This window comes from Petromyzon marinus, unplaced genomic scaffold (assembly GCF_048934315.1).
Source record: "Petromyzon marinus isolate PM22_M1 ecotype Great Lakes invasive population unplaced genomic scaffold, UKy_Petmar_22M1.pri1.0 PM_G_Scaffold_51, whole genome shotgun sequence".
NCBI classification, from domain to species: domain Eukaryota; kingdom Metazoa; phylum Chordata; class Hyperoartia; order Petromyzontiformes; family Petromyzontidae; genus Petromyzon; species Petromyzon marinus.
Genome location: NW_027423004.1, coordinates 1,413,499 through 1,434,659, shown reverse-complemented (window position 1 = coordinate 1,434,659; position 21,161 = coordinate 1,413,499). Strand labels below are relative to the sequence as shown.

The window sequence follows — 21,161 nt, the reverse complement described above, 5'->3', positions numbered from 1 at the left end:
CAATAGCTGTACCAGGGGAATCTCCATTTGGTACAGATATAATGGGAGGCTGATCGATGCCCGGGTGCGGTCAAGGGATGGCGTTATGTATGCAGATGATTTGGTAATAGCTGCTCATTCAGAGGAGGAGTTGGAGATGCTGCTGCTGAGACTAGAGCATGCCACTAACAGATGGGGCCTTACCATCAGCCTCACCAAAACTAAGCACCTGCCTGGGTATTTTGTACCATCGGACACTCCACCCCCACAACTCCCAATCGGTGATGGGGCAGTTGTGGAGAGAGTGGAGAGTTTCCCATACCTGGGCAGTGTGCTTATGACCGGCTCCAGTTTAACAGCAGAGGTCTCACTCCGAATCAGTCGAGCGGCAATATCTTTTCATCGGTTGCGTAACGCTGTGTGGAAGCTACCTGGTCTATCTCTCCGCACTAAGCTTCAGGTCTTCTCGGCTTCGGTCATTCCCTCCCTTCTCTATGCTTGCGAAACGTGGACCCCCCTAATGGAACATCTTTGCCGGTTAGAAACATTTAGGCTAGCCTGCCTACGATCCATCTTGGGTTTAACCAGGCTGGATTGTGTGAGGAGCTCACATATCCTTGAAAGATCTGGGCAAGGTCCCATCGGTGAGCTCCTCCGGCAGACAAGGCTGCGTTGGCTGGGTCATGTAGCCTGCATGCCCAGCCACCGCATGCCGAAACAGCTTTTGTTTAAACGGATCGAGGGGGCTAATCGGGCGTGGCACGTGCTAGAGAAGAGATGGAGTGATGTGGTACAGGAGGACGTGGAGCTGAGTGGACTTGCCGATGACTGGTACCAGCGGTGTCAAGATCGGACTCTGTGGAGGAGGCTCGTGAAGGACGCTGCTACTGGGCAGTTGGAGGCAGTCGCCCTCCAACAACAACGGAGGGCGGAGGAGCGACGCTCACAACAACGAGCGGAGCGCCGGGTGGCTAAAGCACAGCAGATTGGCACAGTAGGGGACACAGGTGGTGCATCAGCCAGTCATCTCAGTCATCTCAGTCAGCCGACCCGTGGCACCTGGATCTGCCCCGTGACCTCCTGCCCGCGGGCGTTCGACACTTCACGTGGCCTCAAGGTGCACATGGTCTGGCACAAGCGTCGTGGTGACGTCACCGCCACTTAGTGGCGAATGGCGGTTGTTTTGTTGTGTGTGTGTGCACGTGCGTGTGTGTGTGCGTGTGGAAAAAATGTACGATACGATTATGGTGGATATTATTACAGAATATCGTAGTATCGCCATATCGAGATAACTTTCGGAGTTAATAACTTTAAAAATATTGTACAATTCTGGAAGAGCGTTCCGAACTTTGTAAGCGTTTGCATTGTGTGAACGTCATCATTTGGAACGAACCAACTTACCGCTTTAAATTGGGGGGGTCACAGACGCGATATATTTTTAATATATAAATATCTACATCTCCAACAGCAATACAATGACAAAGCGACCGTGAATATGTAATATATATTTCATAGTAGATCATTCAGCATATATTGTTCGAGTAAATATGATTCCAATTATGTGATGGAAGTGAAAGTATAAGATTGATAGTTTGAGCATCAACCCTTCGCTGGGAGTGGTAGCTCCCATGTGCAAATGGCTGACGTCTCAAGCCTGGCTCCCAGGACGCTTCGAAACTGTTCAGAACATAACGACTCCCCCCCCCCCCCCCTAAACTTGCACGAACAATTTCTCTCGCCCCATAAAACTCTGAGCAGGATTGAACTCACGCGAACCGGTAAGTGGGTGTTTTGGTTTAAAATTTTGACCAAAAAAAAATCCGGTGTTGTGTGACCCCGTGCGGTGGTGACACCGCAGGCTGTGGTTGCTCCCCGCCGGGGAAGGCGTCTCCTCGGTAGGCAATCCAGGCCATTCAGGCCCTCCCTGGCATCTCGGGCCTAGTCTGTCACAAAGAAAATAAAGAATTAGACATGCTTTGTGGAACTGTTTTCAAAGTAAGATACACAGGCAGCAGTCGTAAGAAAAAAGGCCGAAAGACAATCGTCAGTAACAGAGGTGTTATGAAAAAGGGCCATTGCCCGATTATGCACTACAGTATTTTTAAGTACAGTGTTATTGGTAAATATGTAGGGGTTTTTCTCTCGTGATATACCCGTCTTTGTGTTTGTCCTCATGCTTTGGGTTTCGGGCTGTTCCACGCGAGTTTGAAGCCTTTGGTTAAACGAGGTAACACAACGACGGGTTAAGTTATCTTTTGATGCATCACAGCTGTCAACCCGTACGGTTTACCCCGTATTCTTGTACAGAGACATTGAGTTTTCACGGCCATTCGGGGTACAGCCGTTTCAATACGGGCAAAAAAACATTCTTTAGTAACATAATTTTGTCTATTTGTTTGTGTTTCTACATTGTGATGGGACTCCGTAGGATGAACGTTGATACTGGTAGGAACGAAGTTGTAAACTGAGTGTACCAGCCTGCAATAGATTAATGTGTCCGTCCGTCCATCCCCCTTCAATAGACAGCGCAGAGACTTGTCCTACCAGCCCACCCTGCAGGGACCTGTTATTTATAAAGACACGTGGTGGCCAATATGGTCTGAATTGATCTGTAATAAGGTAGGGCACTGATATGGGGTTGACAGCTACGTGGTGGTGAGTGTACTCGTAGTGATTGTCTATTTGTGTGTTTTTCCCTTGTGATGGGACGTTGTTGTTGTAGGCAGCTGCGGGACTGTGCAACGTTGGTGAGTGGCAGACATCCATTGTAGAGTACAATGTTACTATGCAACCACGTTTGCGCTACCCTCCTCCACCAAGCCACACGGACTAGCCTGGTGAAGTATGGTCAAATCGCGACCCGGGGCGGCGTGGGGAGTCCCTCGTCCAGCAATAGATTAACAAAATGGCTCCAACTGTATATATTTAAAATAAGTAACATTTAAAAATACGTTTTTTTTTTTTAACACGCTTCGTTAAAATGTACCGTACGAGTAATGGCAGAACTCCACGACTCCAGGAAGTGGCCCCGAAGCTTGCCACAACGTAAGGGGCCCGTGGTGATTTACAGCCAACGTCAGTTGAGCAGTGGACAATTAGACCCTAGCCTAAACGTAAGATATATAAAAGATTGCTTCAAAATATCTATTTTTAATGATAGAATATCGTATTGCAGTCGATACGACATTGGGAAGTGGGTTAAAATTGAGTTACAAGATTTGAGGATACAACATAGTTGAGGATACGACAGACAAGAGTGAGTTAAATAAAAGCGTGTAATAATAAAATACATCTCGTGCTGTAGTTAGAATTTGGTGATGCTAAAATGGCGCAGCCATGTTTAAGGTGTGTGACAGTTTCACTAATGCCACACGGACACATTCTGTGTCGCTGTAGTAGACACGTGTGTTGGAATATTACAGTCCACTTCCACACAGCATTGGAGTAGTTTCTCTTTCCACGTGACAAGTGCCGTCTCAAAGACGTTGGGGATTATGGCCTTCCTCTTTAGCGCTGTCCATGATATTCAACTCAAGAATGTTGCATTGGACACTCCCAGTTGTATACATTTGTTAAAATTGCTTACGTGGCTTAATTAATGACACAAATGCACACCACGGTTTCTCATTGAAAAATTGGTAAATTTCTCAATATCACTGTCCTGGGCACAAAAGCAAAGTTTGTGGGGAATAATAGCCATTTTCTATACTTTTGAGGCAAAGGCAATTATAAAATAACACTTTACTACCCGGGAACAGAAATCGTGTTACATAGTGATATAATCACGCGCAAGTGACGTCCTCCACATCGACCAGCTCCCCTCGTTAATAATCATGAGCAGGTGACGTCACTCCACATGGAGCACCCTCCCCCCTCATTAATAAGCATGAGCAGGTGACGTCACTCCACATGGAGCACCCTCCCCCCTCATTAATAATCATGAGCAGGTGACGTCACTCCACATGGAACAGCCCCACTCATTAATAATAATTATAAGGTGACGTCCTCCAAATGGACACCCCCCCCCCCATTCATAATAATTAGTGGCTGACGTCACTCCACATGGGGGGGGGGGCGAGGTGCCTCAGCGTCAATTTACAACCCTCACGACAAAGGCGGAACCCTCACGTCACGCGATCTCCGTAACGCTGTTGTTGAGACATCAAAGTAAGAAGGACGTCACGATGAACAAGGAATTATAACCTTTACACGAAATAGGTCTGTGTCACCGCGCCCTTACAAATTGCACACGCATTGATGTAACGAGTGAGACGTCGCGGTCAGCTTTTCGCTTGCAAGTTTCACATTTACCGCAATGCACCCGTCACTGGACGGGCGAAAGGCGAGTGATTATTTACAGCCCTTCTTTCACTCCACTGTTGGATGAAGGTGAACCCAGGCCACGTATGCCGTTGGGGATATTTGACCGCGTTTCACCACTTTGATCGATGACGTGGAAATGGGGATCCTCGACGTGGGAGCATAGAAGTAGAGTACGACAATGCAGTTTGCTGAACTGCCTTGGGCTTGGTGCTTGCTGATCCAAGCACTGTGAGTGGCGCAACTCTGCAAAGTTGAAACTGGAGCACCTAGAGAACCCACGCGTGTGAAGGGGGCAACGCTCTATCCCATGCAGATGGAATAGATGGAATCCACATATCATGGGACCTTTTTTTGCCAGTATCTAAGTATGAAGGTATGAAACGTAAAAATAGATGGAGTCCACGTTTGCTGCACCGCTTTCTCCTGATGAGCCAGAGTACGGCAACCTCCCCGAAGCACACGGCAAGGAAGTTTCACAACATTTGTGTGATCCACCAACCCACGCTGCCTCCACGGTTCTGGACTAGAGGCCATGTGCAGTATAGCCACCACCGGCCAACTGGTCAGGTAACGAGGGATCATATTGTTAGAATTCAAGTTCACAATCTCATTCAGTCATCTGTCCTTTTGGTCTCGTTTGTATTGTTTCTCAAATGTGCGTGTCTCGCTATTGCAGTGTCGCTTGCTCCGTTAGTCTACATCAGTGATTCTTCACCTTTACTGCAGCCTTGCACCCCTTTGGCTCTCAGTTATTTAACAAAATGTGCAATGTTAATAAATACATGGAGGGTTTTATGAAACAAAGTAGGTTGTGCATACGTGCCCGTGCTTAATTTGTGTTCGGATGATTTACCTTCTAAAAACATCGAGCCATTTCTCGCACCACCAGATAAAGGGCATCTCGCACGCTCAAGGGGTGCGTGCATCACAGGTTAAGAACCACTGCTCTAGAGGTATTGAAGTGGTTTGGTTCACAATGACAGACGAAGTGCGGCATGTTACACAAAAATGGGGCAGGACGAGATGGGAAATGCACGACTGTCAATTCCTGGATTGGAGGTGACACACGATGATGACTTCGCACATCATTAAAGTTTTAAACAGTCGTTTATCACACCCATTGTTCGATGCACGTGTCCGGAACGCGTAAAAATCTATGGTAATCGATGACTCGACGTATCCCTGCGCACGATAGATTAAAAACTCCTTAACTCGTTTATCTCCATTTCTGTCTTTGAACAGGGAACGGGAGAGTGGAACCGAGTAAATTCATCAACCCAAGCCCCTTCGCTCAGCACCTGGCAGCAAGACGAGGCCGGCTGGCGCCATGAACTGGGCCGGCCTCTACGCGGTGCTGAACGGCGCCAATCGCTACTCCACGTCCATCGGCCACGTGTGGCTCTCCGTGCTCTTCATCTTCCGCATCATGGTGCTGGTGGTGGCGGCCGAGAGAGTGTGGGGCGATCAGAAGTCCGGTTTTGTGTGCAACACGCTGCAGCCGGGCTGCCAGAACGTGTGCTACGACCACTACTTCCCCATCTCGAAAGTGCGCCTCTGGGCCCTGCAGCTCATCTTCGTGTCGACGCCGGCGCTGCTCGTGGCCATGCACATCGCTCACCGCCACCGCAGGGCCAAGCGGAAGACGCGGCGGTGCGGGCGGCCCTGCAACGTCGCCATATTGAAGCCGCCAACCGACGGCGTGCTGCTGTGCACGTACGTGGTGAGCGTGCTCTTTCGCGTCGTCTTCGAGTGCTCTTTCCTCTACGCGTTCCACTTCATCTACAGCGGCGTCACGATGCCGCGGCTCCTCAAGTGCGACGCGTCGCCCTGCCCCAACACCGTGGACTGCTTCGTTTCGCGTCCCACCGAGAAGACCATCTTCACCATCTTCATGCTGGCCGCGTCGGCCGTCTGTCTGTTGCTCAACCTGGCCGAGCTGCTCCACCTGCTGGCACGCTACTGCAGCCACGTTTGCCGGCGCGGCTCAGAGCGCCGCTCAGGCGGAGGGAGCGGCTAGCGCGGCCGGTGGAAGAGGCGGGAGGGGGGCGCGTCGACGAGCGAGGGGGGCGTCGGGGTGCCCCCCGGGCCAGCGGAAGGGCGACGGCGAGAGGGGACGCAGTCGGTCGAGGACGCCGGAGCCGGGCAGTGGCGGCGGTGGTGACCGCAGGGCCGGGCAACGGCGGTGGCGGTGGTGCCCGCCCAGCTGGGAGGAGGCCTGAGCAGACATCCTTTGTGGGTGCCTCGCCCGACTCCACACGGTGTATACGTGAGCAAGCGATGTAACGTAATTATGTCGTGCGCAGTTTTTTGCGATGGAATGAAGGCAATGGACTAATTTCACTATTAACATTATGTTCACATTGTTATTAGAATTACGTTTTATATATGTAAGAATCTGAATTCGAGGTGTTTTGTTTGGTGCACCACATTAATGGTGTCATTCCTCCAGGGCCCGTCGAGCCACTGGGCACACACACCTTTGCATGGTTTGCTTACACCGAGCGTTGCCACTGTCCATTCGCGAGCCAAGCGGCTTCCCTGAGCCCGCGGTGGAAATCTCACACGACCGTGACGGGGGACCGCTCTCTCTAGAAGATGACTGCTGTTGACTTCCCACAAAGCCGTGCCCGATTTCACCGACCACGGGAAGGATGATGGACCGAGTGGACGCCCACACTGACGGGGATTTGAACTCCGCAGATTCTCGACCCGGGCGGCTTCGTTCACAGCGCCACACGGCGTGGGACTTTATTAACTTTATTTCTAAACGATTGTTTAAAATAATACGCAACAATAACGATGGCAATAACTGCTATCTCAATAAAAAAGTCACCAAGAACAATAATTTGATCTTAAGTGGAGAGGGGTGGTGACTGCCAGGTTCTTACATTGTTTACAGCCATTGTAATTAAAGCCGAACTAACAAAGGTGTCAAGTCTCGACTGGATACAGAGTGAGTTCAGTATTGCTCGTTGGGCGCTTTTGAAAGCCAAACGATAGCAATAAAAAATAAATTCAAAGCAAGATTGGACATCACAGAGCAAGAACCTTCATCAACAAATACTCTAATATACAGAACTGTATTTTATGCATATCTTAAAAAAACATATGTAAAAACACATGTTCACAGATTTATGTTAAAGGCAGTGGGAGCTTTACTTGGTTAACGCTCAGGGTATGTTTTATAAGTTAGTCCAGAAAAACATTTACAATCACACTGCGCCGTGTAATACATGCAAAACACACGTGGGTTTATGCTCTGTCACACTTGAGAAAGAGAGATATTTTTTTACAGAATTTTGTGTCTTGTCACAAATCACCAAACCAATGCAAATTGAGATTTCGGATAGGTCTACGCACACACGGGACACAATGCGTTTGTTAAAACTCCCCTTATCACCGCAAAGCAAACCACACTGTGGGTTTTATAATAGACTCTCCTTTTGCCGATCCAAGGGACGGGTGTATTGCAATAAGTCTGAAACTTGCAAGCGAAAAGCAGATCGCGACGTGATATATTCATTGCGTCAATTTGCATTCAATCAGTAAGGCTGCAGTGACACAGACCAATTTCATTTAAAAGTTATAATCCCTTGTTCATCATGACGTCCTTTTTACTTTGTCTCAACATCGTTACGGAGATCATGTGACGTGAGGGTTCTGCCTTTGTAGTTAGGGTTATAAGGGGCCATCCATTTAGTACGTACGCATGGAGGGGGGAGGGGGGATTAACCCAAATGTGTACGCTTGCGTATGGGGGGTCTACTGACAATGTACGCATAGGAAACGGGGGGGGGGGTGGGGGGGTGAAGCCTCGATAATAATTTGTCTACATTGTCCTTCAAATGAGTTAGGGGCCGTCCATAAATGACGTCAAGCGATTTTGGACGATTTTTGACCCTCCTTCGTCACATGGCGTCACAAAAAGTCAGACCCCCCCCCTCAAATATGACCTCACAAAGTTCTGCCCCCCCCAAAAAAAAATAAAACATGCTTCAAATCGCTTTAAACTCTTGTCATTGTAGTGCGTATTTTAATGTGGCGCTGCACTCTGATGTAGTAGGAGAAAATATTTAAAGTTGCGCATTTTGATGTGACGTCACATTTCTCAACCCCCCCCACCATCGTCACACATCGTCACAAATGTCTGACCCCCCCTCTCCCTAGGTGCGTGACGTCATTTATGGACCGCCCCTTAAGAGAAAAATAGGCGTTCATAAGAGAGTACTTGTTCAACCGTTTGCCAGTCCCATTGCTGGCTGAAGGCCCCTCCCCACACTGTCGGTCACTGGAGTAGTTTTTGCCGCATGAGTGGTGATGCTGCAATGGGCCTAATGGGTTGCGTCTCCAGCAGCTCTCTCCGTCTCTGGCCGCATGACCTCGTCGGCGTCGATAGTGAAGATTCTGGCACGGGCCACGGTTCTTCGTGCAGAAAGGTGTTATGGAGGCTCAGTGGCCCTCCCGGGTGGGCCCTTGCTACCGATAACCCGGCGGTTAAAATCCGAAATGCCGATGCAAAATGAGTTCACGATGCTTTGCTCCGGATGACAGTTGCACTTCCAAATTCAGGAAATGTTGAACTTATTTCGCACCGTACTTTAGCCAACCGTGTGTAGTGGGTTATTTTATGGAGACGGAGACGTTGGGGGTAGAGGCAACACGGCGTGTTTATTTCTAACTACAGCAACTCCCTTACGCCCCCTATCTGGGGAGGTATGGCCTCCGGGCTATCGGGGCCTAAACACCGCCCCCTGCTGGCTCCCAGCCCTCCGGCTAGCAGTGTCCTACGGGAGGCTACCTGACCCGACCCAGCCAAGGTACGGGTCCCCGACCACTGGTCCAAGCTCGACCCGGCCCTTACAAGGGCAGCGGGTTCGAGGTCCCAGGGTCCTAGTCTAGCTGCTCTTCAGTCTTCGTAACTCTGCCCCCAACCTGTGTTGAGGTCCGGCTTTTATACACCTCTCCGGTGTGTCAGCCTCTGGCCACGCTCCCTTTCCAGGAGGGGGGGGGGGGTCCCGGGGGATCCCAGAACACCCCCGCAGCCCCCTCCCGGGCTGGGGATCGTCACGACCTGCCCGCCGGCTCGAGACACCGCCCCTGATGGGCTGCACTGTCCGCCATTGGGGGTAATTGCAGCACATCGACAGCGCTGCACATGCAAATCGGAGGTGTGTGAAGGCAGCCTCCGGTCGACAACGTGTTACAATCACACAGCAGACACATGCCATTGCCGGGCTAACGGATTATGTACGTAAACTTCATATTCTTTCACTCCTTAAGGCGTTCCACTTAACCAGTAGAGTTGCAGCACGCATCATCTTCTGCTCTCCGGCTCTCTCTCTCTCTTCTTGCTCTTGTATTATCCCGCACCAGACTTCTCTCAGACACACCGGCATATTCCACACCTCCGGTTAGTACGGATGGCTCGGTACGGTGTGACAGAAGTTCAACGTATGTAGATACATGCCTCTTCATCTTCCCTGCATCATCCGCACGAATATTTCACTCTGCCGCTTTCTCTTCCGTTTCCTTCATCTTTCTTGGTTACATGCTGAATCCCCCCCCCCCCCCTCCGTCTCTCCATCATCTTTGTCCATAAAACCATCGCTATTTATCGCATATTTCACCTCTAGCCCTTCTGTCTCACTACGACATCATCCTTTCTCTGACAGTTTCTCTGCTTCTTGCAATAGAAATGTCGTCACACCACTCATTCTACAAAATAGCTGTTTCCCGTTCAATCCATCACCTTGAAAGACGTTTACCATGCACTTTGAAGGCATTTGCGTTATAAGCAAGAGACTGTAAACTTTTGTAACGATTAGGAAGGCTCGTGGCAAGCGTATGTTGAGTGAACTGCAGTTCAATAACGTTGAAGAAATCGCAATTCATGCGTGAAGATAACGGACGCGTGTGGCTCGGACGAATTAAGCGATATCAATGTAGTTCCAGTTATCGTCATCAGAAGTGACATCGGCACCATCAGTAACAGCGGAACCATCGACAGCAGAACCATTGTATCCATAGGTTTTTTTTCTGGGTTAGATTGCGTAAATGTCGTTAAGACCCGCCACCACCCGATACAGCCAACTAGCAAGGGTTGTCACGAAAACAGAAAATGCCAATTCGTCGCTAGTTGGGTTTTGACGACACATTTCTATATTTACGCGATCTAACCCCAAAAAAACCCTCTTATGGATACTGGTCGCGAAAGCCTACGTGTTTAACAGAACCATTGTCGTTAATAGCGGCAGCACTCATAGCCAACACCGCACGCCAATGAGCCCACTGTGCACGATTATCAGTCTGTCGTTAGCTGAAGACGGTGGTTGGTGTGCTATGAAGGCTCATTGCGAGACGCAGGATTTGAATTTGTGGCACAGAACGATGGCGTGGATCACAGTGCATCTTTTGGTCATCGACACCTCATTTGACATCTCTGCCTCCGTGTACATCTCTTCTCTTTCAATCATCCATAACCTTTTCATTCATCTCATTATTTCTACACCTATATCACTCATCCACGTCGCCTTTCATTGATTCCATTGCGTGTTTTCTCTTTTCTGCATCACTTCTCACATGACTAGATCTCTCATCGGTTTGCTCAAAACATCTCTTGCTAGTGACTGCAGATCCTTGGCTGGGCATACATTTCATGACATCACATTAATAGTGGTGTGTAAAACTACACGCAAGCATACGCACGCTTCACTGCGCTGGTGGATTTTCTGGGGACCCTCATCAGCAGTTCCTCTTGGTTGAACTCTGACGTCATGCCAGGGATATGAAACCTAACACCCATCCAGATCCTTCACCTCACGTCTCCTTTCCTCTCCACGCGCCTCCCTTCACGTCGCGTTCATTCGCCCCTACATTTCTCTTCACATCCACGATGCTACCAAGGCTCCTTTCTCCTGCCAGTCTCCACCTCCCCATGCCACTACCGTAACCGACTCGCCCTTCCAGCAGATCAACATTTGGAATTTATTATTTAAAATAAACACCTCCACATGCAAACACGCGAACGAATTTTCCCCATATGACGTTCAGCAGACTGCTGTAGCAAGTGTTGTTAGCGAGCACCTATTAAGATTGACACAGAACACATGTGCACGCATACACGGGGGACATGGGAATGCTTGGCAGCAGGAAGTAAGAGTCAGGGGGTTGTTGTAGTTAACTTTCAGGGGTAGATGCAAGCAGGGGCGGAGCCAGGGGGGGGGGGGGGGTGACAGGGGTGACATCATGCGTATAAATCCTGGCTCCGCCCCTGGATGCAAGGCTGTGGTGATGCCCGGAGGACGGATTAGGCTCGGTGGTTAGGCTAAGGCAGTTTAGCAAATGACACTTGCCAGCCACAAAAGCATTTTAACATTTCGTTATTATTCGTTGACGTAACAATTCAAATAACACTGCACATACCTGATGATTGATGAACAATAGATGTGAACGAGCACACCGATTGAAAAAAAACGCTCCACTGGCGATTTGTAATGGACATTTTTAAATCATTAAGCACGTTTACAAGGACACGATTTGTATCTGAATGGTGAATAGTGATCATTGCAGATCTACACACTGTGGTGAGCAGGGGGGGGGATTAAGAGCGGGGCTAGTTCTGGCAATATGACTTTAGCGTCCTCTCTATGATCGAACAGGCGAGGGTGAATGTTGATAAGAGTTGTTGCCAGTGGGATGTTGGTAAGGGGGGCTAGCGCAAGCAGTTCTGCGAGAGCCTCCCCGTATTGGCGCCTTCCAGCTGCTGCTGCTTCTTCTTCCGCGACTTGTCCCCCTGGAAGCAGCGCCACAGGCGCAGGCTCTCATCAGCACCAAGTGACATCACGGAGGATCCGTCGGGGCTTGCTGCAACCTGCAGCACGCGGCCTGTGGGGTATGGAGAGACATGGCGGGGGGGGGGGGAGACACATGGGGGAGGGAGAGACACGGTATAGTCACACAAGGTGGAAGAGACAGGGACACAGGGGTTAGACATGGATCATGGGGAAGGGATGGGGACGAGGGAGAGACATACGCGAGAGAGAAAGACAATTTGGCAGTGTGGTTGTTTGTATCCTTTAATAAACCAGATGAGATTAACCCACGGAGTCACGTGAAACATCATTGGCTTTCTTTCAAGGACGACCTGGGATATGTAGTTGTGTCCCCCCATGACCAGTGTCCCCGTGTCCCAATACTCAGTAGTTCTGCGGTGAATGCCAGTGGCCGGATGCACGACCAGTGTGTATCCCCCTATCCTCCTGTGCGTCCCGTCTTCGTATGCCCCTATTTTGCCTCGTGTGTCACTCTTTAGCTCGATGCTGGACATCATTGATGGGTAAACTCTTCAGCACCATGTACCCCCATGTCCCTGTGTATCCCCATTTGTCTGAGGTTATTCCAATGCTCATCTCACGAATGGGCATGTATGTATGATGGACTTCTTTCATACCATATGTAGCCAACCGTGCTAATCAGAGGTGCGGGGAAGGACAAACTAAACACAAAAATCAGTTCTAAACAAAAAATCAGTTATACAGAAATCATGAACAGGCACATTTACATTGTCCCTCCACCTCATGTTGCCATCTCCACATTTGTCCTTGTGCCTGTGTGTTCGTGTGCCCCCATACCTAAGAGCTTGGCGATGGGCACCATCTCTGGGTAGGCCCACAGTGCGAGTTGGTTCCTGGGGTAGCCATGGGCGGAGAGCAGCTCCTTGTGCTCGCTCGACCACAAGACGGAGCACACCTGGGCGGGGGAAAGAGTCGTGAACACGCGTCCGCGTGTCTTCGTGCCCGACACACGCAATGTCCACGGCACTGAGACATTGCTAACCGTGTCTCGTGTCCCCCATTCTCGCAGAGCATCTCACTCGTGTCTGTGTGTCCATGCCTGAGACACAGCGTCCACTGCCTTGAAGCAGATTCCCGTGTTGACATTCCACAGGCGAATGTGGTGGTCGTTTGCTCCACCCCCACTCGCCAGCAAACTCGCTTGCCACGGACACCACGCGAGTGCCTGTGTAGTGGGTTCACGGGACACCGAGACAGTGGAGTAGAGGTAGCACTATTTATTCAAGCTTGGCAGAGTTACACTGAGAAGGGGTAACGGCCCCTTCACCCGTATACACGCTGGGACACCTCCTAGGCTATCAGCCTAACCACTATGCTCCCCGTTCCTCCGCTACAGGCGCTAGAGGAGGCTATCTGACCTGGCCCTGGTCATGGCACAGGTCACGGCACCCCACCAGACAGACCGACCCTTAAAATGGCTCCGGCTCTGAGGCTCTGTGGCCGCACCATTGGCTTGCCCTGCCGGCCCTGAAAAGGGAAGCGGTCAGGGTAGTCCCAGGGTCTATCTAGCCGGCCTTCCTTCTTCACTGGTTCTTTACTCTTGGCCCCAACACTCTGCCCCGAGCCCTCTGGCTCCCCGCCCTTTATACCCATACACCACTGAGGGGCGGGGCTGTAGCGGACGTGGTTGTAGCCACCACTGTGTAACCGTGTGTTCCCTTCCCGCAACACCCCTACACCTGTCTACAAAAAGACACAGAGACAGACACGAAGAGACAGACAAAACAGATGAATATTCTTCATTTACCCTCTCAGATTGTTGAGGCCAGTCCCAACATCGCACACCTATTAGGTCTAGCACGGCACATCACGCCAGCCGCCTTTGTCTCCCCATTGCTGATGTTCAGACACCGCACCAGGTAGGCATGGAAGGGCTAAGTTGACTACGAGGAGCTCAGGACCAATTCAGATATCACTTGCAACCGATGTTAGCTGTGGCCGGGAATCGAACTCGGGATGCCGGGTTTGGAGCGCAGTGCGCTTTGCAATGCATGACTGCTCAAACAGAAGCACAGGGATAGCGCGTCAGTGAACGTCACGCACTCGGCGTGCACACGTTGCACACTGTGGCTCATGCGGTGGAGTCGGGAGGGCAGGTGCTCCGTCTTCCAGTTCTAAGTTAACCCATAACACCTCGGACCTGTGCCAAGATCTCTTGCCAGCAAGCCTTCAACACTTCACATGACCTGCAAAATGCACAAAGGCCATCTGTTTTTTTTATACGTTTCTGCACTATTTTTCTGTTTTGATGGGGGTTTTTTTCAGACGAACACTGCGGTGACGTTTCCGCTGCTTAGCGGCCGTTACAGTAATTGGCTCGGCACACGTCGGCGAGCGCCTGTGTCAACGTGTCTGTTGTGCCAGCACGTCACTGCGTGCATGTCCCTGCCTTGACGGCGGCCGTGTGCTGCCGGAGGGCACGGAGGGGTGCCGAGGATGTGATGCCGTTGGCCCACAGGAGGAGTTTTCTGTCGTTGCTTCCACTGGCCAGCAGGCGTCCGCAAGGGGACCACGCCAAGCCGCACACCTCCTGGGAGTGGCCACTCAGTGTGGCGACGTGATGCTGCATCATCCGCACGTCATCGTGGTGGATCTGACCCGAGCGGGACCCACTACAACAACCGCCGCCATGACCGCAGAGTTTACAAAAAAACCACAACCGCCACGGCCGCAACAAGGAACAGCGATGAGAGCCACAACCCGTCACTACAACACCAGTGTCAACCACCACAACCACAGTGTTAACCACCACAACAAGTGTGTGTGTGCGCTTAAGCACTTGCCTTGACAGGAGGTGTCCGTTCCAGGACAGGGAGCTCACACGCCCCATGTGGCCCTGCATACTCCTTGAACACTTGTTTCGCTCCACGTCCCAGATCTACACGTGCAAACACACACACACGGAGACCCACACGAGGATAGGCACGCGCCCCGCACACGCACGGGGACACAGATGCACACGCGGAAATATACAATGGGGAGACACAGGCACACACGCACAACGACATAGACACGTACAAGGACATACAAGTCACGGCACCAATAAAGAGCCCACCTGTTCACTTCCCATAATCCTCTGCTCTCCACTCCTTACCCCAGAAGTCTCACATTTGTGGCATTTTCCCCATTAACCCCTTCTCCCCCACCGGTCACTTGCTCCACACTCCCCTTCCAGAATGCCCTGCTCCTTGAAATATCCCAGGCTCCAGGCCCCTTACCAGAATGCTGTGCTCATTACCTGCACGGTGTTGAAACTTGTTCCTATGGCGAGGATGTTGCCTCTAGTTGGTACCCATGAGAGGGACGAGGGGTAATACCGCCCCTCCATCTGATACGCGGGCAAAGACACAGCGCACAAACACAGCACGGCCTTAACACCTTTCTCAAGCTCAAATTCTCGGTGTGCATTTTGCTGCCTCAAGGCACCCTGTCTGCTTTTCACAAGAACACAACACTGACCCCGTATCCCCATGCATCCATGAATGAGCCTGTTTTCCATTTGTCTGTGCGTGTTTGCATTTCAGCGTGTCTGCATGTCTGTGTGGATCCCTGCATGTGTTCCAGTATGAGGAGCGGTCGTGTAGTGATTAGCGGGCTGCGTTATAAACCCGGGGACCCAAGTCCAATTTCCGCTCACCGTTAACACAAGTGACAATTCTCCGAACCAATCACGCGCCTCCCCTGAGCAGACTCAACATCAAATGAGTGCTTATCACCCATGGGGAGACAAAGGCGGCCAAGTCTGGTACTAATCACCCACCCCCTTGTGTGCCAAGGCTATATGGGGAGATCTTTGTATTTTTGTCCCAGTATCTCTCCGCATGCCTTCATGTGCTGGGTCACATTCCCCGTTTCTGCGTCCCACAGATACGTCCCAGCGTGGCCCAGCGCCACACACACGACGTTGTCCACGCTCCAGTCCAGCGGGTTGAGGTCTGCGCGTACGGGGGGTACGGGGTCACAGGTCAGGATAAGGGTTAAAACGTTTAGTTCAGGACGAAATTTGTGTTGTGCGTATAAATGCATCTATATTACATGTATACATGGGTAAATATGGATTTTATACGATGCCGGTTTTGCGATTCAGGAAAGGTCTAGATTTAATAACTGGTTAATAACTGCCGAGTCCAGCGGCTCTCAACCCATGGGTCATGCCCCCGACGGGAGATCAAGGCCTTAGTTGTGGCGGGGAGGGCGGTGGTGTCGCAGGCTGCAACAGAGTGGATACTGTGCCGGATAACTGTAGAATGCATGAGAACATCGGTGCCACATTGTGGCGACAAAAACACTAAACCACAACGTGAAGCAAAATGCCAAACTCACACTGCATTGACGAGGTGCGTGGACGTCATCTCAGTATTGTGGCCTTAGTCATTGGTCAGGGTGGGCACGTGGGGTGACCAGCGGTCTTGATTGTGGGGGGGGGGCACTCGTATCTAAAAATATTCATTTGCTGCTATAAATTTCTACGTGATGAGCCACTTTGTTGAGCTATCATTTGTGTGGCCAGGTTGCTGCTGAAAGAATAAGTTAATAGCTCAGCGGGCTTTAAGACCTGGTAACCTTTACTCGTGTTATATATAGTGATTTGTTTACCTTATCTATGCATTGCACTCCTTTCGTGTTTTTATATTGTTTGTTGTAACAATCTGACCAGTCCCTACTGGACATCTTTAAAAAAAACAGCTGCATAGCTCATTGGATTCCTCCAGGATGAATACATATTTAGATTCTGATGTTGAGACGTAAAATTATGGGCCATATTCTTAGTCACGGATCAGCTCTGGCTTCAGGCGCTGATGTTTCTTTCAAACGTGGATCAACGGCTCAGCCTCGTCTCGTCGAAATCCTGAGCATGCTGGGACCATGCTCAGAGCTGGCTCAAGTTAAGCACGCTGCTCACTTTAGCCAAGGCTGAGCTGAGCAGAGCTCTGGCCGAGGGGTTTATTCTGACCGGAAGGAACCATGGTATCTATGTTAACGATGATGAGTTATTCACATGTGCCTGCGTATATGTGTATGCACGTGTGTGTGCGTGCGTGCGCGCGTGTGCGGGTGTGTGCGTGTGTGTGCGTGTGTGCGCGCGTGTACGTACGTGTGTGTGGGTGTGTGCGTGCGTGTGTGTGCGTGCGTGCGCGTGTGTGCGCGTGTGTGCGTGTGTGCGTGCGCGCGTGTGTGTGTGCATGTGTGTTTGTGCGTGTGTGTACGTGTGTGTGCGTGCGTGTGTGTGTGCGTGTGTGTGTGTGCGTGTGTGTGCGTGTGTGTGCTTGTGTTTGCGTGTGTGTGTGCGTGTGTACGTGTGTGTGCGCGCGTGTGTGTGTGCGTGTGTTTGCGTGAGTGTGTGTGCGTGTGTGTGCGCGTGTGTGTGTGCGTGCGTGTACGGATCTCACAGAAGTCATTGCGAACCGCCGGCGCGTCGAGCACACGCTCGGGCCACGTGAGTATGCGTCGCTTCCTCTTGAGCAGGGAGAGGTGTGTGTAGCCCTGCTGGGAGTGCAGCACCTTCTGCGTGTCGCCGTAGCCTTAGGGGACAGCCGCAACAACATTAACCACGGCAAATGCCGTGACCACATTCACCACGAATGCTGCGGACGCAGCCCTGGAGGGAGTACGGCAACTGGCCTGCGTCGATGTCCCAGGGGGAACCACTCACAGCCACATACACAGTTCCCTTCTCCCCCACCACGTGTCTACGTCTATCTGTATCCCCCTGTACCCCAGTCTCCCCCACGTCTTTCCCTCCATTTTCATGTCTCTGCCTTGCCCCGACACCTTTACCGTCCCCATGCCTTGTCTATCCTTCAAGTTCTCTCTCCCACTACGCCCCTGTGTCCCCACCAACGCATCAAAGCCACTACTCAACTGTAGATCCCCGTGTCTTCCACTCTCTCTCCGTGTAGCCTGTCTTACCCTCGGGTACAGGTGGCGCCGGTCCCCGGTAGCGTAAGATTCGTGCTTTCTCCACATCCACGCCGCTCAGCAGATGCATCATCGCCGCCTGCTTCTCCTACACACGGAAAAATAAACACGGAGCAGCGTTCCCTCGTCCCCACCCTCCGTTGCTGTACGGGTGTCTCCTGTTCTCCCTTACGTGTCCCCAGGGCGTGGAGGAATGAAGCAGACTCGTCAAATACACGAGGATGATTGCCTGCCACCTCCGAGCATCCTCGTGTGTCCCGTGACCGTCAACGGGGTGGAGACACCACAGTCGCATCTTGAGATTAGGTAGCTTGACAGATCCACGTTTCATATGAGCCATGATGACTCCGTGCTTCCAACGTGTCTCTTTGAGACGCGTGGGAAGTAGCCTGCCACCTCACTTACAGAGTGTGATCCCGTGTCCATCTCTTTGAGACACAAAGTAGCTTGTTACCTCCATGTGTCTATGTTCTGTATACCTAGCGAGTCTTAGTGTGTCACCGTGTGTCACCGTGCCTTCAGTGGAGATGCTGTTTCTTCTCGAGTTACGAGGTAGCTCGCCACCTCCATAGCTTTGCTGTTGCGCACGGGGATGAATCGGTCACAGAACTCGCCATGGGGAATGCGGCGGACACGACCTGAAGTTTTGGCACACACAGCGGGCATTCATGGCAAATGTGTACACAACAAAGTATATACAGAGAGAATACATATATATGGTGATGCGTACACAAGCGTGCATACAGACCACACGCCGCACATTGCACACATTCAAACACCACAATCATCACACACCATGTGCACAAAACCGCAGACTATATATGTACATTGGACTTCTTTTGCACCGTACGTAGCCACATCACACTCACCGGGCGAGCTCTTGCCCTTGGCCCTGGGCATTTTCTGGCACTTGGACGCGCGTCCTGGCGTGCGGCTGCTGCTATTGGTGTGGCGAGTCCCTTTCATTGGTGACACTGCCATTACGCTGCTGTTGTTGTTGTTGATGCTGCTGTTGTTGTTGATGCTGCTGTTGCGGGCGTCAGGGGTGGCTGGCATGCCCAAGCTTCTTCCCACCGTGCTCGTGATCGCGGACGCCGCCTTGCGCTGCCGACGCGGCTGGGGGCTCCAGGGAATGGGGGCATCCAGCTTCAGCGAGTGACTCACGCCACTCTCAAACTGCGACATCCTGAGACACGCGCGGTCATGCAGCGAGACGTTGGACACGAGCGGCAATGTACAGATCAGCTCTCAAGATTTCAGCAGGACATGGATCTTTCTCTCAAAGGGCACTCCTGGAACATCCTCAGATAGACGGGAGATGCACAAGGACACGCGGGCAATTACTTATTTCTGAGATGACAAAAAAAAAGTTTTACGTCTTCAGACGGACAGGCAAACACGGAGACGTAAGAAATCTCAAACAAAGGCCGGCATGGCACCGCACTGCCTACCGGGTAACTCTCGTGGCAGAGTCGATCTCGGGACCGTTTCGGATAATTACCACCACTGGTGCTGCCCGTGAATTCAACTCCTGCAATGTTCAATAGAAGATCCAGATTCGAAACGGGGTCAACGGCTTCGTAGCTTTCACACAACCAGACAGTGGCCCACAGCCATGACAAATACAAACCCACGATCACAACCACCACGCAATGACACCGACCACGATAATACTACAAGCGAACCCACTGCGATAACCACAGCACGCAAAAACATCACCACACAATCAGATCAACCACAACACAACCACAGCAAAACAAAACATCCCCACGATGACAACTACTGCAACCACCAAAAGACAATCCTCCTCACCTTCTCAAGAGACGGACGCTGTTGACACGCCGCGTTCTGTCTCTCTCTGTCTCTCTCTGTCTCACTCTGTCTGTCTCTCTGGCTCACTGTCTGTCTCTGTACTCTGTCTCACCCTGTCACTCTCTGTCTCACACTATGTCTCTCTCTGTCTCACTCTGTCTCACTGTCTGTCTCTGTCTCTCTCTGTCTCACTCTGTCTCACTCTGTCTGTCTCTCTGTCTCACTGTCTGTCTCTGTCTCACTGTCTCTCTCTGTCTGTCTCTCTGTCTCACTCTGTCACTCTCTGTCTCTCTCTGTCTCACCCTGTCTGTCTCTGTCTCACCCTGTCTCTCTCTGTCTCACCCTGTCTCTCTCTGTCTCTCACTATGTCTCTCTGTCTCACTGTCTGTCTCTGTCTCACTGTCTCTCTCTGTCTCACTCTGTCTCTCTGTCTCACTCTGTCTCTCTGTCTCACTGTCTGTCTCTGTCTCACTCTGTCTCTCTTAGTCTCTATCTGTCTCACTCTGTCTCTCTGCACTCTGTCTCTCTGTCTCACTCTGTGTCTCTCTCTGTTTCACTCTCTCTCACTCTGTGTGTCTCTCTCTGTCTCTCTGTCTCACTCTCTCTGTCTCACTCTGTGTGTCTCTCTCTGTGTGTCTCTCTCTGTCTTACTCTGTGTGTCTCTCTCTGTCTCACTCTCTCTGTCTCTCTGTCTCACTCTGTGTGTCTCTCTCTGCCACTGTCAATCTGCACTTGCGATGCCTCTCCACGTGTTCAACGTAACGGTCGCTTCGCGCTGATTGGCCGCGCATTTTGCAAAAACGGCGGCTCTCGATTGGTCAAGGACTCCGACGACCCCGCCCCGCCCCGCCCCGCCCCGCCCCGCCCCGCCCTCCGCCCTTGGTTTAGGTGGCCACAGAGAACGCCTGACGCGAGCAGCGGTCGCCACGGCAACCGCCGGCGTCACAGTTTCTTAGGGTTCAGTTCAACACGGAGGAGGGATGTCGCGTCCAATATAATCGATAATAGAGGTTTACTGGGGGGGGGGGGGGGGGGGGGGGGGGAATCGGGTTAGATCGCGTAAATATATAAAGTGTCGTTAAACCCGCAATCACCCGACACAGGCGATTAGTAAGGTTTGTCACGTTAAACAGTCTGTTAAGGCTACACGCAGCTGGGGGAGGCTTCGGTGTTGATGTATAGTTTTGTTAACAGTGAAATTTAGCTCATGTACCGTAAAGCAAATCTTTTCGTGCGACCGGCTGTGTGAGGTGGGGGGGGGGCACGCGGACTCGC

At 51.3% G+C, this 21,161-nt stretch overlaps 2 protein-coding genes across 3 annotated transcripts; one reads left to right on the top strand and one right to left on the bottom strand.

Annotated features, from left to right (window-relative positions):
• Positions 1–1,668: 1,668 nt before the first annotated feature.
• LOC142917459 (gap junction beta-1 protein-like) lies at positions 1,669–9,830 on the top strand. 2 transcript variants are annotated; one of them, XM_076062143.1, is made up of 3 exons: positions 1,669–1,757; positions 2,702–2,726; positions 5,545–9,830. In XM_076062143.1, exon 3 carries the CDS (start codon positions 5,630–5,632, stop codon positions 6,317–6,319), a length of 690 nt encoding a protein of 229 aa, XP_075918258.1. In that variant the 5' UTR covers positions 1,669–1,757; positions 2,702–2,726; positions 5,545–5,629; the 3' UTR covers positions 6,320–9,830. The 2 variants fall into 2 exon arrangements, with proteins under 2 accessions (XP_075918258.1, XP_075918259.1); XM_076062144.1 differs by lacking the exon at positions 2,702–2,726 and having other exon boundaries at positions 1,673–1,757.
• Positions 9,831–11,272: 1,442 nt separating this feature from the next.
• Positions 11,273–20,622, bottom strand: LOC142917469 (cell division cycle protein 20 homolog). The gene is made up of 11 exons (XM_076062154.1): positions 19,887–20,622; positions 18,944–19,260; positions 18,591–18,712; positions 18,066–18,162; positions 17,546–17,677; positions 15,981–16,090; positions 15,394–15,483; positions 14,545–15,033; positions 13,195–13,320; positions 12,933–13,050; positions 11,273–12,186 (listed from the first exon to the last, which is right to left on the bottom strand). The coding sequence occupies exons 2-11, from the start codon at positions 19,257–19,259 to the stop codon at positions 12,014–12,016; spliced, it is 1,773 nt and encodes a 590-aa protein (XP_075918269.1). The 5' UTR covers position 19,260; positions 19,887–20,622; the 3' UTR covers positions 11,273–12,013.
• Between the last annotated feature and the right edge of the window lie 539 nt (positions 20,623–21,161).